Here is a 20,880-nt window from a genome sequence, read left to right as displayed (position 1 = left end):
CAAACAGAAGTACTTCAAATATGGCTCAACAACACCATAACACAATCTTTTTCCCCCTGACTTTAACAAGGAAATATTGTAGTTGATTATAAACGGGACAATATGAATTATCAGATGCACATCCAGGCAATGAAAACACTACAGATTATCATTATTCTATGGTTTTATTTATCAATATAGGTCTGACCTCAATGGTGAATCAGACTGAGTTTCATCAAGCTTAATACGGTCCGACATTTCCCCTCAGCTACAACGCTTAAAGCACGCGTCTTTACGCATAACCCAGCTACTGATGTTTCCCCTCTTTTCAGCTCCATGCACTTCCAGCCTGTCACAATTTATAACCATTATCGTCATCACCTTTCACAGCGACAGGTTTCCCCATCTGAGTTTCTGCGCTGACAAACAGCTCTTTGGCGCAGGTGTCGTGCCGTGCCAAACTAGTTATCCCCGCCAGGATTTGTATCCCGTGCGTCGGGAGGGCGCAGTGCGTAATTATTACCAAGCCGAAGGCTGAGTTTGAAGTTGTTCTCTGAGCGCGTTTTGTTTGTGGTCGGAGCGGACGGAATAATGACTTTCTGTTTTGCTTTTAGCCAACTAATAGTCTTAAAGGTGGGATCCTATAGCAAATATAACACTTTCTATACATTGCAACCCCAGAAATAATGATTTTAGGCACAACTTTTCAAGCTCTGCGATCACTGGCTCCTAGGTGACTGTAGAAAAAAAGCACTTTTTTTTTTAGTAACGTCTGGTATCAGCATAATTTATACTTAATGATACCGGTTTAACGCGGTAAGGTGGGCGGGATTTTACCCCATTGTTGCGCTGCACACTTAAAATCTGAACAGGTGTAAAAAACATATTGTACTTGGGATTTTTTTTATTTATTCTACAATTATAAAACTTAGAATGCAACTGTCTTTGCAACTTCAAATTCACACTTAGAATGCACAAGTAGTTTTGATTCAAATTACATTCATACGCGACCGTTACCATGAAGTTGACGTTGCGTAGCTAGCAGCGTTGTTTGTTTGTGAACACTGGCGCGTTTGCTTCGGTGGATTTTGCGTTTTGGTAAAGGCCACGGGGGTTCGTTTCTTCATACTTAGGACGTCTGACCCGGACACAACTCCGACGTGAGGACCCGCGCGCTCACCTCGACAGGTAAGACGCTGCGTCAGGTCAGTGGCTAAAGGAAGTTACCTCCGCCGGGTAAGCCAGCCCCAAACATGTCTGCTGTCATGTGTTTTAGGGGGCTTTAGTTGAGGAGTTCAGTGCCGTGCAGCGTGAAAATCTAACACTCTGTGCCGTGCCGTTCCGACGTTGGCTAATATCAAACTCTGGAAATGACTTTATGTTCCAGTGGCCAACGTTTTGAAGCGTTTCTTCCGAGCCTTCGTCCTCAGGCTGCATTATGTAACCCTGTAACAATATGAGCTGTGAGAATAGCTTCACTCCCCTCAGAGGACTGGGCAGCTGATATCACTCTGTTTATTAAGATGAAATAAAAAGTGCAGTTTTTAAAATGTAGCACAGCGATCTTGTGATTCTGTCATGTAGAAACTTCTGCTTCCTTTATCATTTAGCAATAAAGTGACTTCAGAAGTAAGCGTGTTGCTGCTAATCGCATCGCTACGGTGGCCCAGAGGTGTCAACACTAATTCAGAAGCCGCTACATGCATTCAAAAGCCGCAGCAGAAATATAAAACCACAACGGAAGTCACGCAACTATAAGGGCAATATTATTTGCAAATGTGTGTGGAGAGTTGTGTGTGTGTGTACAACAATCTATACATGTGTAAAACTACTTGTATGCGTAGACAGGCGTCGTTTTGCCAAGAGCGCATTCAGCTGGAAGAATGAATCCAATCAACTCCGCCTCATTTCCAACCTATTAGACGTGGAAATCAAAGTGTTTTATGTCTCTTAACGAAATATAGCAATGGTGTCGTTACATTATCGTTCAGTTAGTGGGTTAAAAATGAAAATGTAACACTTGTTAGTGCGATCGTAAGGGATTGCTATGTCGGTTAAAACTCGATTGATCACTCGTATCTGTAAACGGCTCTGTGGTCATTTCCAGATGTGTCACGAAAATATTAGCTTTATGTTATTAGATTGTCGCAAGTCTGTCTGCTTAAACCAAAAATCAACCTTGCTGAGTCCATCACAGCTGTCTACTGGTTCGTTTTTTATTTGATTATCTTTTTTGGAGATAAGACCTGCATGAATGGATCATATAAAGCGGATTTCAAGTGTGATCAAATGAACACTGAATAAAGTTTAAAGCCAAAATTATCAGAGCTAATGAGATTTTAATTCAATCAAGAACCATATTAAGAAAAAAATATGTCGCTTTTTAAAAAAAATAGACCAATATATGAGGAGTTTAAATTTTTTTATTTCATTTCAATTTTATTAGAATAGGATGTTTGAAAATATTTGGACTTCACATTAAACGTTTTCTTGTAGGACCAAAGTACTTACAGAATTAACAGATTTCCTCCCTGGTCAGTAAGGATCCTCTTGGGGGCTCCAAACTGATAAAAAAGTTTGAGGATACACTCAGTGACATCCTTGGCAGACTTTGATTTTAATGGGTAAGCCTGTGACCACTTGGTGGAGTAATCAACCATCATGCAGACAATATATTTTCAATACAAAAATACAAACCATCTCTCTCACACAGAGCTTCATTTGGGAAACCTCCAAAGCAGTTTCTCTTTTGAATAAAATTAAGTCTCTTAAACTGTCGTTTAGGTCTCTTTCTGGGATTAAGTTTGTACCCCTTCATGAAAAAGGGCAATATTAATGGACAAACCTTTATCGGTGTAAACCCTTGAGAGATTGGAGTGCTGGCTTGACAGTCTATAAGCACTGGGAGACCTAAAGCACAGAATGCTATGCTATGAAGAACAAAACTCAAACGTAAAACCATGTGGTTTAAAATAAATGAAGAAAAAACAGGAATGAAATATTAAGATTTATTAAATTTTGTACTGATAGTTCTATTTTGTGTATGTAATGCTAAATATAATGCTACAGCTCGCTGTGTTTGTTTTGATCATGTGTGCTGTGTTCCTCACTGCCCTGCTTTTCCTTATTAGCTCCATGTAGCAATACCTGTCGCCTCTAAATAGTGGTAGTGACCCTGGGGTGCCTGTTCACTGCTACACAGCTCACATGAGCAAAGCCTGTTGTTTGTACTTCCTCACATAAGCACCAAGCAAGTGCAGCCCGTGGACCCATTGATTTTATCCAGCATCATCTCCCGGATACTGACAATGTTAGTGGCTTTTATTCCGTGTTGGCCACATTCCACTGAGATGTCTGAAGCAGCTAACCTTACTCTCTGTTAGAGGGGTTCCTGAGTGCTCTCCAGCCAGTTTCCAGTCTTTCAACGCTTTTTGCTTGAATATACCTTTTAAACCTATTTCGGTGTCTGAGCTAAATTATCAGGTCCTCTACTTGTCTTGTTACAGCATACATACCCATTTGGTGATGTCGACTGACATGCCAGGCCAGTAGTATCTTTGAGAAATCGCTTCTCTTGTTTTAGTTTGGCCACAATGAGCCCCAGTAGAGAGCTGCAGTGAAAATCCGGGAAAATTTTATCCGCATCCTGAGCACCGCGGACCACTTTTGTTTTGAGGATTTTGGTAGTTCCATTGTGACGCCAGTTAAACAACTCTTCTCCTAGATGAAAAGCAAATCGTTAAAATGTCAATTACGTTTAAGCAGAGTTTTAAAAACTGTGAACATTTGAAGCTTTCAGAACATGTTGAGTATGCGCTGCTCAGAAGAAATAAAGGAACACTTTGAAAACAGAAGATTTATCTGGATAAAAGCTCCAGCTTGACATCCATGCTGATGTTAGGAACAGTGTTCTGTTTTATTTGATGAAAATGATCATCCCACCGAGGACTTAATCTGAAATTTCTGAGAAGGTAAGACTGAAAAACTGATGCAGCGGCCCAATTTGCTGACACGTCATTGCAGCGAATACAAAAGGATGGTACTTAGTAGTTTGTTTGGCTGCTACAGCATAGTATCCATGCCTGACAGCCTTGGAAGATCCTCGTGAAAAGATGGCAGAGGGTGTCCAGGTGTTTCTGCTCCCAGATCATGACTTGGTCATCACTGAGCTCCTGGACAGTCTGAGGTGCAACATTTAGGTGTCGTATGGACCTAAAAAGGATGTGTTGGAGATTTTCTTAGTTCAGGGAAATATGGAGGCCACTTAATGGTATCACTTCATCCTCCAGGAGTCACAGGCAGACTCTTGTCACATGATGTATATATATTATATAATGGAGCAGGAAGAATCTAGAATTTACTGCTGTAGCGAAGGGCCTAACAGCAGGTCCGAGAATTTCATCCTGACCTCTAATGACAGACAATATGCCACTGTTTAGATCTGAACATCCTTCCATGGAAATGCCTCCCCAGACCGACATTGACCCACCAAGTCAATCATCGTGAACGTTGTAGCAGCAACGTGACATTCCATGCAACTTCCACAGACCCTTTCATCTGTTTCACATGGGCTTAATCAGAATCAGACATACTTTAATAATCCCAGGGGGAAATTACTTACAGTGAACCTGCTGTCATTCATGAAAATAACAGGGGAGCATGTTTAACCTTCCTGTTTTGGTGTTCACTCACAAATATCAGGAGGGATTCACAGTGTCAGACGGGGAGCACATGGCCAATTAAAGGGTGCCAGGCCCTCAGATCACCCTATGAGGTCTGTTTCTGAAGGTTTGGTTATACATTCACGCCTGGAGGTCAATTTGAAGGGCTGTAGCACAACCTATCCTGCTTCTTGCACAAAGGAGAAGATGGCAAGATACCATTCTGGTAATGGCACATATTGAGGTTTCATCCTGGTGGAAATGGACTACCTCAGTGACCTCTGACCCAGGCAAATTCTCAAAAAGTTCCATTGTACAGTTCTCCTGTGCAGTTTTTAAAGTATGTCGTTTGCACATACTTTCACAGTGTTCTTGTTTGTCAAAAAAGTCCACAAGTCTGTTTTCAGGTCTACAAATGTGTGCTTAGATTTGTAAATGTGTACTAAGATGTTTGTTAACCCTGTGAAGAGAGAAACATTGCATTGCGAGTCAGTGGTTACCACGGAAACGAGTCAGACAACTTCGGATAACATGCATTGCTTAACGACAGTATGGTGCATAAAATGGAGAATTTATCGCTCAGAAACTCCCGACTTGGAAGTTATAATTTAACTTTATTGTATACTTTGGTTGCTCCCCCAGCAGGAGCAGGAAGGTGCGCCCTCCAGTGCCGTCAGCAACATGCACCAAAAGGAGGATTCCCCTCCGGATGTGGATGAATGTGAGTAAGACGTACTATTTTTTTCTAAACTAAATTGGTCTCCAAACGTTTGTATCCAAAGTTATTTGAGGGAAATGTTAGTTTTTTTTTTTTTTATGAAATTTGAAAAGCGAGCAACATAGACAACTGAAAATATGTAGTGCACCTAATTTTCCTCTTTAGTCTTTTACTATTGCAGAATATGACAATTGCAGTAGAGATACCCTGCCTTGATTATGTTCCAACTTGTTCCTCTTTTGCCGTGGTACACATACATAATTAAATGGTAATTATCAAGTTTTATATTAAAGGCCAAAGCAAAGTAATCCCCACAGCATGATGCAGCCATAACCTTGCTTTATGGTGGGTAAGGTGAGTTCATGGGGACGTGCTCTTCCACCTCTTAACGCGCTTTGCGTGTAGACCAAAAATGTTCGCCCATCTGAAAAGAGCCCCCACAGGGCTTGCTCTGAAGGCTTCCCTTTTATCTTTCACTCTCACCTTTCACTGTTCCGCCAGACTGGTGGAGTTCACATTTAATGGTTGATTTTTTTAAATAATTTTTTTCACTGATTTAAGGGTAGATTGCTTTAGCTCCTCTAGAGTTCCCGTGGACCTCTAAGCTGCATCTCTGAAGGTCTCTCTTTGCTCAGCCTGTCAGTTTTGGTCCCTCTTGCCATCTTCAGACAGAGGGTTGACCAGCGTTCTTTGGTCTCCCTGAGGAAGTTTGTTCTCTAATGTTCTCTAGTACAAGGTTTCTTAATCTTTTTGACCTCAGGGCCCAACTTTTCCTGTCCATATTAGCCCAGGGCCCATTTATAATATCAGCAATCTCATAGGTTACCGAAATGGTTGCACTGTCTATTGATTTATATTAAATATCTTGCACAATGATAACAACAGTGTTCTGATATCCAAATCAATTCCATGAACAAGTAACACTCGTTGATACCTTATCAAAAAAAGAAACCAACATACTTTGATGCTCACAGGAACATTTATTTTTCAAGTTTGTATAAGCCTGCACATACAGATTACATCCTGGCCTAGAATTAAGTGAAATAAATCAAATTGTGTTACAAATTAAACTAAAGGGTCAAATAACTTACTAGTACTCATACAAATGGGAAATTAGGAAATTAGTTGAAAAAAATAATTTGCTTATAAAAACATTTCAAATAAATAAAACAAATATTAAATATGAAAAATGCATTTTTATCAAATAAACTGTAATAAGTAAATAGAGTGCAAAAAATTGCAGCCTTTAAATCAGTGAATGAATCTGAAAATTACTTCAACAGCCTTCCTTTAGTTATGGTAGAACCAGAGGCATCCCTCCATTTACGTGACAAATTGAACCACAGTCACAACATTTCATTTTCTGAGAAACCTCACTCTTTCTATATGTTCATCCAATAATGAGACACTTGGGCCTGTCTTATCTGTAAATACATCTGAAAATTACTTCAAAAACCATCATGAGCGTTGGATGTTTGGTTTCTAGGTGACGCCTTAACTTTGAAAGCTTTAGTGCATTAACAAAGCCAAACTTAACAAATTCAGGATTGTATTTGCCAAAATGTTTCGTCTTTTTTGGGCGGGAAGCGTCATTGTTTTCGTCATCGTTTTTGTCATCGTTTTATGTCTTAAATACTTCTCCATTTTCCGGCCTGGCAGTTCTTCTTCCATTTGTCAAAGCTTGTGAAAAAATAGATTGGCGCGTTACCGCCACCAAGTGGTGTGCTCTGTTGTAATCAAGTTTCTCCAATTACTGTTATAGAGACTTGCAATCCCGCGGCCCACAGGTAAAAACTGGTGTGCTTCTTGCGGACCTGTAGGTGGGACCCCATTGTCAAGAATGGCTGCTCTAGCAAACTCCTGTGAGGCCTTCAGAGAACAGCAGGGTCTGTACTGGGACTAATGTCCGCGCAGGTGCATTCTGTTTACACATTAAGGAACGCCTGAGGAGTGCATCGGCATTTCATTTAAGGCAGAAGAGGGTTCAATATAGATGCTTGCCTCAGTTTTTTTTTATTGTATTAAAGGCATACTATGCAACATTTTTCAGTTAATTAATGGGTTCCATTAGATGATTAAATGAGTCATTTCAGGTCGAACAAAGGTTTTCTCGGCCGCCCTGGTGGTCTGTAGGGGAAATACCGTTCTTGCAATAGCGTACCACGAGCGAGCTATTTTTAGAAACGTAACGTCACAATGACGTCACATCACATGGTACGCAGTAGGGCAAACTTGCATAGTCCGCCGCTGTTTCGCTGTAAAAGAGACGTGCGTTAGCCTAGGTTTTACTCGGTAAACGACTGCTTTTTCCAAATCTAAAACCATGGTTTTTAAACATTGTTGCTATGGAACGTGCAACAGCGACTCGAGGTACGCTGATCGGCCGCATATGAAGGATGTTTTCTTCATTACTTTCCCAAAATTCAAGAGTGCCAAGGAGAAATGTGTGCGCTGGGTACACCCTTTGCGATCGGCCTACATATGTAGCAAGCATTTTGTTGGAGGAAAGGGCCCAACCGAAGAACATCCTGACCCAATTCCAGCGACATCAAGTAGTGAACAGGTAAGAGTATTTTGGTGGCCGACATGTTAATAATGAAGCGCCTGCTACCATGATAGCATATAGGCTATCATGGTAGCAGGCGCTAACATGATACCCTGCTACCAGGATAGCTTACTCAAAAACATTTCAAATAAGACAAACATTAAACATATACCGATTCCTGGACGGTGATTACAAACAAAAAAAACGGCTGATGACGCCATGAACGCCGAGCAGGAAAAAAAAAACAAAGCTTACCGTTCGATCAACTCGGCCCGTTTTCCGGTCTTTTTAAGCCCTCGACACTCAAGCTATCGTTTGAGCTGAAGGTTGGTGTGTTCTTCGACAGTTCGACCAGTAAACCGTGCACCTGGGACATCGTCTTGGGAAAGTTTAATGGCTGTAAAGTCGGTCATATCGCTGGTTCTGTTGCGTGTGTAATAGCTGGTTGCTACGGGCGTTCTCTACCTGTATGCCCTACCTAAGCGGCAAAAGGGGCGTTGCTCTTGAGATGGTGACGTCACGTGCGTGGTACGCTATTGCAGGAGCCCTCGGCCCGCACCCACAGGCTCAGAAGTCTGTGCATCGCGAGAGTCGGTCTTGCTTTACGGCGAGAACTGCTACATGCCCCCAGTGAAAGGCATGCTCGTTGCTAGCGCAGTGGCGATATTTGTCCAGTTATCATGGCAGAACCAGCGAGAAAACAGCGAAAGCCCATGTCGTAGCAGGCAAGAAAGAGGAAAAGGGCTCTGGACAGAGAGAGGAGTCGTACACGGGTGAAAATATGGCAAGCTTTTTTCCGAATGGCAAGAGCTAAAAGAAAAAGAAGGCTGCAAGGCTGACGCGGACCTCGCATTTCTGCTGATGCGATTGTAATTAACATTGGAATGGTTTCTCTCTCTCTGTGTGCATGTTCCCAATGTGCTTGCTCCCATTCAGGCTCCTTCAGAATACAAAGCCATCTTGGGCATAATCTGTACTGTCTCATAGGGAAAACCAGGAAGAACTTCTCCTTCTCTGAAGAAGAGGTCCAAATTATGGAACGTCGTGCTGGCACGAGCAAGGTGTCCAGTAACTCTCCGGTGACAAACCTCGCGCATAGTGCGCTGAATAGGCAGCGGGAGCAGCTTCGGATCGAACAAGAGAACCTGGTGAGTCATTTCCCATCAAGCCGTCGGTCACTGTTTCCATCGGGCGTCATTTATTGACGCTAATTTGTCATTAGCGACAACCGTTTTACTCAGCACACACACGCTCAGAAGCTCACGCTGGCTGCCTTATGAAATCCTGAAGGCAGCCCATCCCAATGTTTTCTTGTTTTCAACCTTTGGTCAGCATGAGGCAAATACTACTTTGAAGCCTTTAGTTGCGTCGTGCACTCCGGCTGCCAGCCAGTTGTCATGAATAAATGAATAAGCTGATTAAATTTGATCCGTTGGGGGTTTTAACAGAGAAAGAGCCGTGGTTGAGATCCTCGGAGGTTGCCATGAACGCAGGGCAGCGTCGAGCTGGGCAACACCTGAACGACTTCTGACGCAGCATCCGGAGCGGCGGTCAGAATAACGCCGGCTAAAAGCCCTGGCGTCATGCCGAGACGTGTTTTAGTGGGCGGGGCCAGATTCTCATGGCTGCACGTCCAGTTTCACACAGGGCCTAATACCGCAGAACATGTTCTCCATACAAGTAGGTGACGGTTTCAGAACAATCAAAAACAAAACCAACACCTAGTTAATTTTTTTTCAGCCATTCTCATGATCTCAGAGTCATTTCACTTTTTCACATTCTGTAACATTACAGCCACAAACTTCAATGTAGAAATGTATCAAAAGCTGCAAGGTTTTCCAAAAATATTTTTGCCAAATATATTGCCTGGAAAAGGTGGTCTGCGTTAGCGCTCAGACCCTCATGTTTCAGTACTTTGTAGAGCGGGCTGCTGCTGCTATTAAATCTGCAAGCATCCCCACAGCATGACGCCGTCGCCTCCAGCTCCAATGCAGGCTGGTATGCAGTCTAGGTTTTCCACCCAACAAAATGCTTTTTTTATAAGCCAAAATGTTTATTGTTGTTCTTATCTAGCCAGAACAGCTTTGTACTACAAGTACACAAGTACTTTTTTTTAATTTGCCATAATTGTGTTACAGAAATGTCGTGCCTTAGCCTTTGATTTATTAATTTCTCTCATTTTCCCAGCATAATACAGCTACCACGGTGTGAACGATTAGCTCAAGGTGATGTTGTGCCATGTTAGTTTTCCACCGCTTTCAGCATTTTGAATACAGGCTTAAAAGTCCAGTGTAGGTCTCATCTGACCAGAGCAGGTTCTTCTACATGTCTGCCGTTTCCCCTACTTGGTTGAACAGATCTGAATGTTTTACCCAGGCTATGTAACTACACGAACAGAGTCGACCCATAAAGGACCTCCAGTGTAAGCAGTAGGAAGTTAATGATCTGCTACAGATGACTTGTCTGAAAAAGCCAGCATACCTTCAGAGGTTTAGTGGACTTCAGGACTTGGCAAGCTGGCTCTTTTTTTTTTTTGGCTATCACGAGCCGGGCCTACTCACATTAAACAGGTGGTCGTAATGTTGTGGCTGATTGGCGTGTACGTCTTGTGAAATATACCAATGGTTTAGGCTTAGTTGGGGTTGAGCTAAGAGCACACCCCTGAAAGCAGATCCTGATGAACTTTGATAGATGGCAGCAGGCGGCGGGCTCGCAGGGACACTACTTGATAGACATTAGGAGAGCTTTCAGGCTCGGCACATCTATCCACTCCCTTCATATCTCATCTGTTTACTGTACTCGTCAGCATTAAAAACCCACATTTAGATGATGAGCGCCATCAAAGATTCAGTCTGGAAACGGCATTGAATTAGTAGCTGGCAGCTAACGGTGAAGTGATGATTCTCTATATTTTTATGCTTTTATGCCACGTTGGTTAAATGTATCATTTATTTGTAGTTGGGAGATCATAATTGTTGTGCAATTATACACTGTTTAAAGTTTTATAATGTTTAATGAATAACTCTCTGTCTGTTAAGTATTGTCCGGTGGATATCAGCTCTTAAGCTGATATCAGGACAATAGTTGAAAGGGATGGTACGAGCACTCCCGGTCTTTTAACAGCAAGCGCTGCACACAGATAGAATAAGGAGTGACAGCTTCTCTTCAAGTTCAATAATTTATTAACAGAAATGTAATGAACATCTAGAGAACATCACTATATAATGCTGTTTATCTGAATTAACAAAATATTTCGATTAACAAATCCTCTCTACTAGGCTAGTGAAACTTAAATAAAACTACTAAGCAAAACAAAGATAAAAGAAGCTAGGCTAAGGAACTATGTACATACAAAAAGGGGAAAAAAAGACAAAAGTGGTTGATCATCATCAGAATAATTCAGTGAATCCTGGTTCACTTCAGATCTGACTTAAAGAACATGGAATGGAGTGAAATTAGCTTAACTAATTTAGAATAACATTTGGCATGTGTTTCAGCCCATTCACAATGCAAATCCTGAGCTAAACAAAACATTATTTGAGGAAATAACATTTTGTTTGAGTTAAAGAACCAAAGTTCATCTTAAAGGAGAAGTCCGGTCAAAATCAGAATTTAAATTGCTGAAAGTACTTTAAATATAAAACTACTACATACTGTGGAATAAATTATACATTTTTTTTAATTAAGAATAATTTTCATTTAATCCTGTTTATGTGGAGGAACCCATCTTGGTCAAGAATAGTACTGTCACCTCCCATTTTGTGACGTCACTCAGCGGACCCGCTTTTGAGCAACGACGCACTGTTTTCCAAGATGGCGATGACTGGTGCTCTGTACGAAGCAGAGAGTGGTGAAGTACTTAGTGACAGTGGGAGATCTGTGGAGCTATGATCATCTGATAGCGATATGGGTTTTTTAGAAGAGTTTCTTGACAGAAACCGGACTTATTTCCAGTGCAAACTCAGCTGGGCCCCCCTAGATAGATAGATAGATAGATAGATAGATCTATCTATCTATCTATCTATCTATCTATCTATCTATCTATATATATATATATATATATATATATATATATATATATATATATATATATATATATATATATATATATATATATATATATGTGTGTGTGTGTGCGCGCTCCGCCGCAGCACGGCTTTACCGGCGCTGCAGAAGAGAGATCACACTGAAGTGACTTCAGTTATATTTGCCCTCTAGTAAATAGGGCAGGTGGTCATTATTGTATAAATATTAAAATATAAAAGCGTTCCAGCACATGCTGGGGCAGAGGGATACCACATCACATTACCCTCTGGTCGGTAACCATCCCCGCAAATTCTAAATTAAAAAATAACTCACCAAAAATCCTCGCTCTCATGTCATGTTGAAAACATTCTTCTTCGAAATGGTTGCTGCATATGTCGTGTTTTCTCTCTGCCCAGAAGTTAGATGGCAAATCCGCTCTCTTCAAGTTGGCAATCCAGCAACAAGCCCGGTGGCTCATGAATCAGAAAGTTGAAATAAGCAATGTTTTTTCCACCTTTACCAGTTGTGTAACGTGGGCATTGTTGCTGTAACAATAGCTCTCGCGAATGTCAGTGGTGAAGTCCTCTGGAAATCTGAAAAAAATGTTGATGATCGCAGCTGTGTTGAACTGCTCCTATTGACTTTGCTTGGAAAGAGCGGATAAATGTTGTCGCTGCTCCACTTTTCCACGTCGCAGGATGTGATGTCAGACGGCCCTTACTGCCCAAATATGGGCAGTAATGGCCGCCCCCATACACAGTGATCCAGATGACAATTTATGTTTTTATTTTCTTATTGAATAAAGATAAGTTAATTAAATAACCACAAACGTATTAGTTTTAGTTATAGCTAATGGTCCCCTGATTTTTCCTTGTTGACCGGTCTTCCCCTTTAAAGAACATAGAATGATTTTAAATTAGCTTAACTAATTTAGAATAGCATTTGGCATGTGTTTCAACCCATTCACAATGCAAATCCTGAGCTAAACAAAACATTATTTGTGGAAATAACATTTTAAAGAATGATTTACTCAGTAAAATCAGTACTTTAGGGACGCTCGATTTTATCAATGAGATTATACCTCCGGGATGTAGGGGTCGCTGTACCGACCGGTCACTAGAATCGGCAATTTCCCTCTGGGATTATTAAAGTATTTCTGATAATCCTAAAGTTAAACAAAACGCCCTTAAATCGACATTAATATTTATTTTAATGCAGTAATAACGCTCATAGCGCTATTGGACGATGGCGGAGCGAAACAAAGCAAACCTTATGTTTGAAACAAGCTTTTGTTGAATAACCGGAAATCGGAAGTTACCGGGGCTAATGGCATTTTTGCTAGCGGATTTTCGACGCTAACTTTAAAAGCTTCGGATTCTATCGTAGTCATAATGAGTGGGCCGGATAACATTAATATCCAATCAATGTATGAAACCCTTGTGGAGATAATGTTTGTTATAACCATAAAACATACTCGAATCACATCGGCAAAAACACCATCTACGCATTACACCAAAACTTTCCACACAAACCGTGTGAGTCTCCCTGCCTCAATCCTGCCAGACCTGTCAGTGCCTATTGTGAGATCGGTCCACTTTGTCCATTCAAGGAAGAGAGCAGGGAAAAACAGAGGATACGTTGGTTCTTAGCAGCGGACTAGCCTGCAGCCTAGCAGCAGCAGACATGTGGCCATGAGCTAGCCCAGGGATTCCTAAACTTTTTTCACCACGCACCCCTTTCCGTGTCCCAACCGGGTTGGGACACGGAAATTTTAATTAAATTGTACTAAAGTTAGACTCAACATCCACAACAGAGCACCGAGGATTTTCAGGTGCATCGGTGGCTCAGTGTGGACCCAGAAAAAGATGGGTCAAACAACGTGAAACGTCTCTGAAGCAGCGATCTTTCAGTTGGATGATCCACCTGTGTTCTCACTTTTATTTCATGTACCAGCTTCTAAATCTGAATCTAACTCATAATTTACGGCGCTGAATAAAAACAAGAAGAAGTTTGATTTGTGTCAGATGACGAGAGAGTCAGCGAGTGAGCCAGAGAGAGAGACGGTAAAGCGGCACAGAGTGACATTAACAGAACGCTCGATAAAGCTATTAATCAGAGAAATAAAACATTATATCCTGGTTGTTTCATAAAAGGTTACATTAAGCAGGTAAACAGGCCCATAGCAACACACCTGAGCTCCCCCCTGCCACTTTTCAATGAATCACATTGAAAAGTACAACAGCTCTGTGCGTGAACATTTTCTACAAACAGCGTCTATCACCAACCCCCCCCCCCCCCCCCCCCCCCCCCCCCCAGCAGCAGAGGCTGCTGCGCTGTGAGCATGTCATGCGCATCAGTGGTGGTAGCGGTTCAGAGTCACGGCACCACAAGCAGCGCTGTGTGCAGGGCAGTCAAACTTTTTTACAGTAGCAGGCCACACACTATCAGGTAGGAGGGTGCACTTATGCCGGTGCCCGAGCCCCGGAGGGGAGAATTTTGAAAAATAGAGTCTCACTGATGTATTTTGGAAGCTTTCAAGACAGGTGATAATTTAAAGAATAGAGTGCATGTTTTAAATTGAATAAAAGCAAAAAAGTGAATGATCAATTCTTCAAAAACAACCTTTGTTTTTTTTAATTGTTATTCTTAAAACATTTTTCTCATGTTATCATGTTTTAACAAGGTTTTAAACAAATTTGCACAAAATTTGTTGAATTTGAATTACTAGCACCATATAAAACAGATCAGATTATGTGAATATATGACAATTTACTAACTTCCGAGCGCGCAGTGAGACAACACGTGTGCTCAAAACCGGTCTCGTGCGCGCGCTCAGTTCCTTCTCTGCTTGCGGGCTGGACCTGCTCATTCCATGCTCAACACCAGCTGTGCTGTGCGATCCCTTGGCTGTTTCTCCACGAGCGTCGCGCGAGAAGAGTTTTTCAGAGTTGAGTTCGGATTGGTTCCTGCGCGCTCAACCAGAAGGCACAAATATCGCTCCGTTATATAATTGGGGAAATGTAGGCGGCAGCAAGAGGTGCTATAGACGGCGATTTGCCGCCGTTGACCGGCTACTTTTGACTGCCCTGTGTGTGTAGGTGCTGCGCAATCAATGGAAACAAGCCATTCGATCACTCAATTTAATCTTGTAAATAAAACATTCGGCCCACTTTAAATTTTTCCTCTGCTGACGTAAACAATGTAAAGTCAGGAGAGAGAAACATTTTCTGATTCTCGCTTGTTGTCTTCTCCATTGCAATTCTGATTCCTCTCTCTTGGTTTATCTCCTCCTTCATCACTAACTTTGACCTTAGATGCCGTAGCTGCATGGCAGTTTCCCCGATTTCAGCCAATTGAGCATATTTGCCAGAATGAATGAAGTAGAGGCCATAGGCTAGGTGCACATTTACAGCACAATGCGTATATTTCATCTTAAAATTAAGCGTAGAAAAAGATGTCTTCTAAATAAATAAATTTTCTTGTGAATACTGTAACGTTCCGTTATGACACCCAAGCACTTGACCGATGTTTTGCTGCTAACACTTTATTTTAGGACGAACAGAACGGGACAGCTTTCACCCCACCAGTGCCCCGAACCACCACTCCTCACCCAGAAGCCACACATTTATTCAGGTTTAAACCCAAAACAACCTAACTTGTGCAACAGCACTTAGCAATAAAGTCTAATACGGATCATTACAATACATTTTATTTATTGATTAAATTTACAGTTTTTGATGTTAATCTTTGCAAAAGAAATGTTTATTTACACGTCTTTATGGTCTGGGGGATAAAAACACTGTCAGCCTGCCATTACAGTTGTCTTCTCGCGCACCCCCTAGTGGCAGCTCGCGCGCACCACACTTTGGGAAACCCTGAGCTTGCGGAAACGTGGTCGCGATCGACCTGGCCTGACGCCGTTTTAGTAGTCTGAGCTTTTAGCTGGTTTGGTGAGGGAAGGTGACCGATCTGCGTCGTCTCGAGTCCGCTTTCCTGCAACAGCTGACAAAAATAAACAAAGCTGTTTCGGCATTCTTTACTTTGTGGCTGGTTTCGCAGAAGTCAGAGTGCAACTTAGCTTTGTTCAAGCAGTTCCTCTGATGCCAGAGAGGTCCTCCACTCCACAGAGGACGAGAATTTCCCCCTTTTTCGCTCCATTGAAGCGAGGGCAGATGAGTCTCACAGAACGCCCGTTCTGTACAGCTTGTGGGCTCTTGGGGCCTTGAGTCCCATGCCTTGCTTGTGCTTCCCAAGCCAGCGTATCTCCTCGAGGGCTCCAGGGAAGAAGAAGTGGTGAAGACGTGAGTCTCTGGCAAGGAGCGCTCTGACCTATTGTCTGTGGGGAGTGGTCTGGGTTCATACCAAGGAATCCTGCTGTGAGGCCTGTCCTGCTAAGAGTGTGAAATATCTTTTGGTTCCTCCCCTATGGTACATGTTCAGAATTCAATCTGACTTCAATTATTTCATCATGGCTTTAACAACATGGCACAACCTATTAATTATGGTAAACATTGCTAAAGTTTCAGTGGTTTTCAGGACAAACTGTCCTCTCTGAAGTCCGTCTTGTGAGGAGTGCGTTTCGCCTCCTCTATTCTTGGAGAAGAGTATTTGAATCTGACTTGTGTATTTCCTGGCACATCACACATGCAACACACATCATTTAGTTTATCGAGAACTGAAAATGCAGGCGGTAGATTAACTTTAAGGAGCTTTTTAAATATTTAAGGTTTGTAAATGTCCATGACTCAAAAACTTATTGCAGTTACAATTACACTGTTCTACAACATGGCTGGGATTAGCATTCTGTTACCTTTTTGCCACATTTAACAAACATATAAAACATTACATCCCATCAACAAATGCATATCTTTAATTCGGCCATTAAACTCAGCCTTATTAACATTAATAACGTTACCCAGTACATGTTAATGCTCACCTAATGATGAAAAGTCACAGTAGTGAACTGGAGGAGCACAGACAACATGTTGCTCTGGTGTCTTGTACATTGCTTAAAGCCCCCGACTTTCACTCGGGGCGGAAACCAGCAAACTGTCGCGAAGCTGTCACAACAGTGCCAAAAGAGCAATGCACCCTGAACGCACCAAAGAGTAACTCTAGTTACCTCTGGGTTATGCGTCTTGGAGCGTGAGATTTAAGTTTCGTTTCAATCGTAGTATTTTAAGATACTGCGGTTACTATGATTAATACTAGGCTATGAAATTAGTCCCAATTAAAACAACTAAATATTAGCTACACCAAAATAGGTGAAAGCTGCTGAGTGCAGTTCTGTAAAGAATCAGGAGAGAGTTTTGATTTGTGAGAAATGTAAGTAACCCGCTAGCAAGTTAGCAGCATTAACGTTATCATCTCAAAAATAGCATTTAATTCTGAAGTATAACACATTTTATCAACAAAAACCTAATGTCTTTTATAAAAATAAATATTCTGTGGCAGGCAGGCGTTCTGAAGCCTGCTGGAAAGATGGAAAAGCAAAGAATGTAGGCTATTAAAAATTCAGATTCTTAGCCACAGCCGTCTGAAAAAGAAAAGGTGAGGGTTTCCCTTTTACCAATATTTCATTGCTATTAATACTTAAAAAATTTTCTCGACCCTTTGAGACAGTTTAGGTATAAATAAATTCAGGTGTTATTTATTTTACATGATATACATTACATTAACACTAGATGCCACCTAAACAACTGCTATTTTTTTATTTTGACTTTTGCTTAGTTATAATAGCATAATTAGGTTCCATAAAATAATAGTGCTATTTATTTGACTATTTCTACTTCTAGAATTCTGATAAAGACAAATACAAAAAGAGGAACACTATTCACATTGGTTTTATTGTACATAGATTTCCACACTGTCCATTAAGTAGTTCTAACTAGGGGCGGAGCTAGACATTCTCATCATCAGGGTGTTATGCCATAAGCTGGTTGAATATGCTTATTATTATTATTAATTATAATTTGGTATTATAATTTAAATAATAAATCATTCAACTCAAAATTTCGCTATAACAAATATAGTTCAAATGGTGGTGATGTTAGCTATAAGCTTATAAGTATTTATACCACTAATGCATTAGTTAACTTGCTGTTATGAACTCATTTATGCTGGAATAAATGATTAGGTCGGACTGTTAACCGACCAGGTTTATCCAGCAGGCTGTGAGAACCCCAATGTAACTGCAATTAGAGTTTAAATCCTTATTCCTTATCACCATCCAATGATATTGTCTCTGTATTAATGTCAGATGTTAACTCCAAAGGAGGTTAGCTCTGTATTCTGAATACCCAGGCAACTGTGAATTGGACTGAACACAAAACAATGTCTATTCCGCAGTCGGTGGTTTTATTGAACCAAAAGCAATTCCCTGTTACAGTAATTCTCTGATTCAAACAACTTTGGAATTCTTACTCATTACTAAACTAAAACATGCAAAATATATATGTGGAAATAAAGAACAAAACAAAAATAAACAATGGATTAAAATGAGCGGTTAGCAGATCTTAACTTAACTCAAAGTTGTTTAACACCGCCCTCGAAACACCGGCATTTCACGTATCAGCATTGATAGACAGAACAGCTTCGGGAATCTCACTGGACGCTTTGATGTCTTACACAAAAGCTAGTTCAGCTAAGCTACCTACAGTTCAGATACACGTCACCCTCCCAAGATGGCTGCTACGATGACGTCTGAGGGGAGGTCCTAATGACGTAACCACGCTTACGCTGATGGGATAATGCCTCGCTTCGAGGGGCGCAGCTAACTGGGAGTTTAAAGCAAAGCCGCGACTTGAGCTCGGACAAAAAGATTAAATTGATAAGAAGACGCGAAAAGAGAGAGGGGGGAAAGCAGGGAAAAAGATGAAAAGAAATAAAGCGGTAACCCACGGCGGGGTTCTTGATGGATCACAAATCAACACAGCAAATCAATTGTAAAATGCATGCACATACAAAGAAAATGTTCAGCAAAATAATTCCAACTTCGTCGTGGAATAAAAGCATTAACCAACACCTACAAAGTTCTACCGCCTGCCCAGGCACTCCTAAACACCCTGTTGGTGAGACAGAAATAAAAGGGGAGACCCCGTTACTTTGAGGTGCCTCGGGGCTGGTCCGGAGCGCTCCGAGTAGTGGCTTTCTGGACGCGTCTTGACGAGCGCAGATGTCCGCAGGCTGCAGCGGGACGGGGGAAGAAGCTCCTTCGTTTCTTCCTCCGGGTTCAACAGTCGCTTTGTTGGCCAGACAAAGCGGGGTCCTCTTCGATCACTGTGAAATACGGTGTCTCTCAGTCTTTTGATCAGAGGGAATTTAAAAGTACTTATTTAAGTCGACCTCCTGTTATAAAAAGCAGGGAATAACCGTTGCGTCGAAAAATCTTGGTCCAGCGAGCAATCGAACACGTGGCGTGGAATCACCCCAACGGAAACAGCTGTGTGTGTGTCTTCTCGTGTTGGCTAAAAGCCAGGGAAGAAGGAAGATTGTCGTGTGTGATCGGCTTTTATAGCCATCACCATAGCAACCTTATCTTGATCGGCGGCCATTTTGCCGTGTTGCGTGATGGGAGTTGGTGGCCATTTTGACCACATGAGTTGGTGGCCATTTTGACCACATTACATCATGGGTAACGTAGTCTGTTACGTCCCGAATTGATGCCCACTTTCTGTCACGTCTGAACTGGCACAACAAGGGGCTTAGTCCACAAAATATTTCATCATTACTGTCAGGATGCTCAGAGTTGTGTTCTTGTTTGATTGGACTCACCTGCGTTTAATTGTCCCCATTGTGTATTTAAGTTGCTTCAGTTTGTTTCCCTGTTGTCGGGTCATTCTGGTCCTCCTGTGTTCCTCGTTCTCCTGTGCTCCCAAGTTTTGCCGTAAGTCTCTTGTTTCATTAAAATTACCTGTTTAATCCCATTGCTGTCTCTGCCTCGTTGCCGCCAAGGTCCTCGCCTCCCCAAACATGACAATTACGAGGGTAATTTGGTACACCAACAAAGTAAGAAATTATTTAACCTGTTGATGTGGTGCCAAAAATAATTTAATATAGGCCTTTACATATGTTAAAGTTTAATCTGCTGTTCTTTAATAGTTGCACTAGTATATACCAATAGTATATTAATATGTTCTCATTTGAATGATGAAATGGACAACCACCTAGGTTACAATTCAGCCTTGCTGTCACCAATCTTACTCAAAGTACAGTATTGGGTCCTCCATGCCGCTTATGTATAAAGGTTTATTGCATATTTAAACATTATTGACAACTCACTATTGTTAGGGAAATAATTAGTTGTCTAAGAGGATGTAGGTAAGGAGAAGCTGTTATCTACACTTCAGATACGATGTAAGAAATGTGTTTGAAATGTTAAGATAAATTACATGATATGGGCTACAGAGTTACCACAGCCCAGTTGTACATCTGTTGAAATTTGAAGTTAATATTTTAAAAGCTGTCAGTGTCAATAATACTTTTAGTTCAATGTATTTGCAGTCTCTTGACTGTATCCTTTTGTTGTTTTATGTTACAGATTAGAAAAAAATAGGGTGGGGTTTACCTTGGCGCATTTCTATATCTTCAACAGGAAATACAGGATAAATCTACAGATAAGGGACATATTTTGAGAATATTTGGTTAAATAGGTATGTATTTACCGTCTGTCTCTGTTGCTGGTAAGTTCAAATGCAAACTTGTTCAAAGTGGAAAAAAAGTCCTAATTTGACATTCATCAGAGCCTTTGATGCTTTAAACATTGACAAACAGCATCTAGTGCATTTAGCGCTTATACAATTGGTAGAAATGTAGCAAGAAATGCTACTTTTCTCTTTAGACCATTCAAAACGCGGCCTGACGCTGAAGTGAAGCATCAAAAAATAGGAACTTGAAATGAAACTTTGGACCAATAGTGTCCCTACCAAAGTTGAAATCAAACCTTCGCCCTT

At 41.3% G+C, this 20,880-nt stretch overlaps 1 protein-coding gene across 5 annotated transcripts in view; it reads left to right on the top strand.

Moving 5' to 3' along the window:
• The first annotated feature begins 509 nt into the window (after window positions 1-509).
• LOC110366682 (protein Daple-like) overlaps window positions 510-20,880 on the top strand; it is a 50,451-nt gene continuing 30,080 nt past the window's right edge. The window contains exons 1-3 of one of the 5 annotated variants that reach the window (XM_036145976.1): window positions 510-612; window positions 5,283-5,361; window positions 8,891-9,051. In XM_036145976.1, coding sequence (XP_036001869.1) covers window positions 571-612; window positions 5,283-5,361; window positions 8,891-9,051 — 282 coding nt within the window. In that variant the 5' untranslated portion in view covers window positions 510-570. Of the gene's footprint in view, window positions 613-788; window positions 1,168-5,282; window positions 5,362-8,890; window positions 9,052-20,880 lie in introns of those variants that run through there. The other 4 variants (XM_036145978.1, XM_036145977.1, XM_036145980.1 and 1 more) reach the window with 4 other exon arrangements.

The sequence above is a fragment of the Fundulus heteroclitus genome, chromosome 14, assembly GCF_011125445.2.
Source record: "Fundulus heteroclitus isolate FHET01 chromosome 14, MU-UCD_Fhet_4.1, whole genome shotgun sequence".
Lineage (NCBI taxonomy): Eukaryota > Metazoa > Chordata > Actinopteri > Cyprinodontiformes > Fundulidae > Fundulus > Fundulus heteroclitus.
This window is presented reverse-complemented; position numbering and strand designations above follow the sequence as displayed.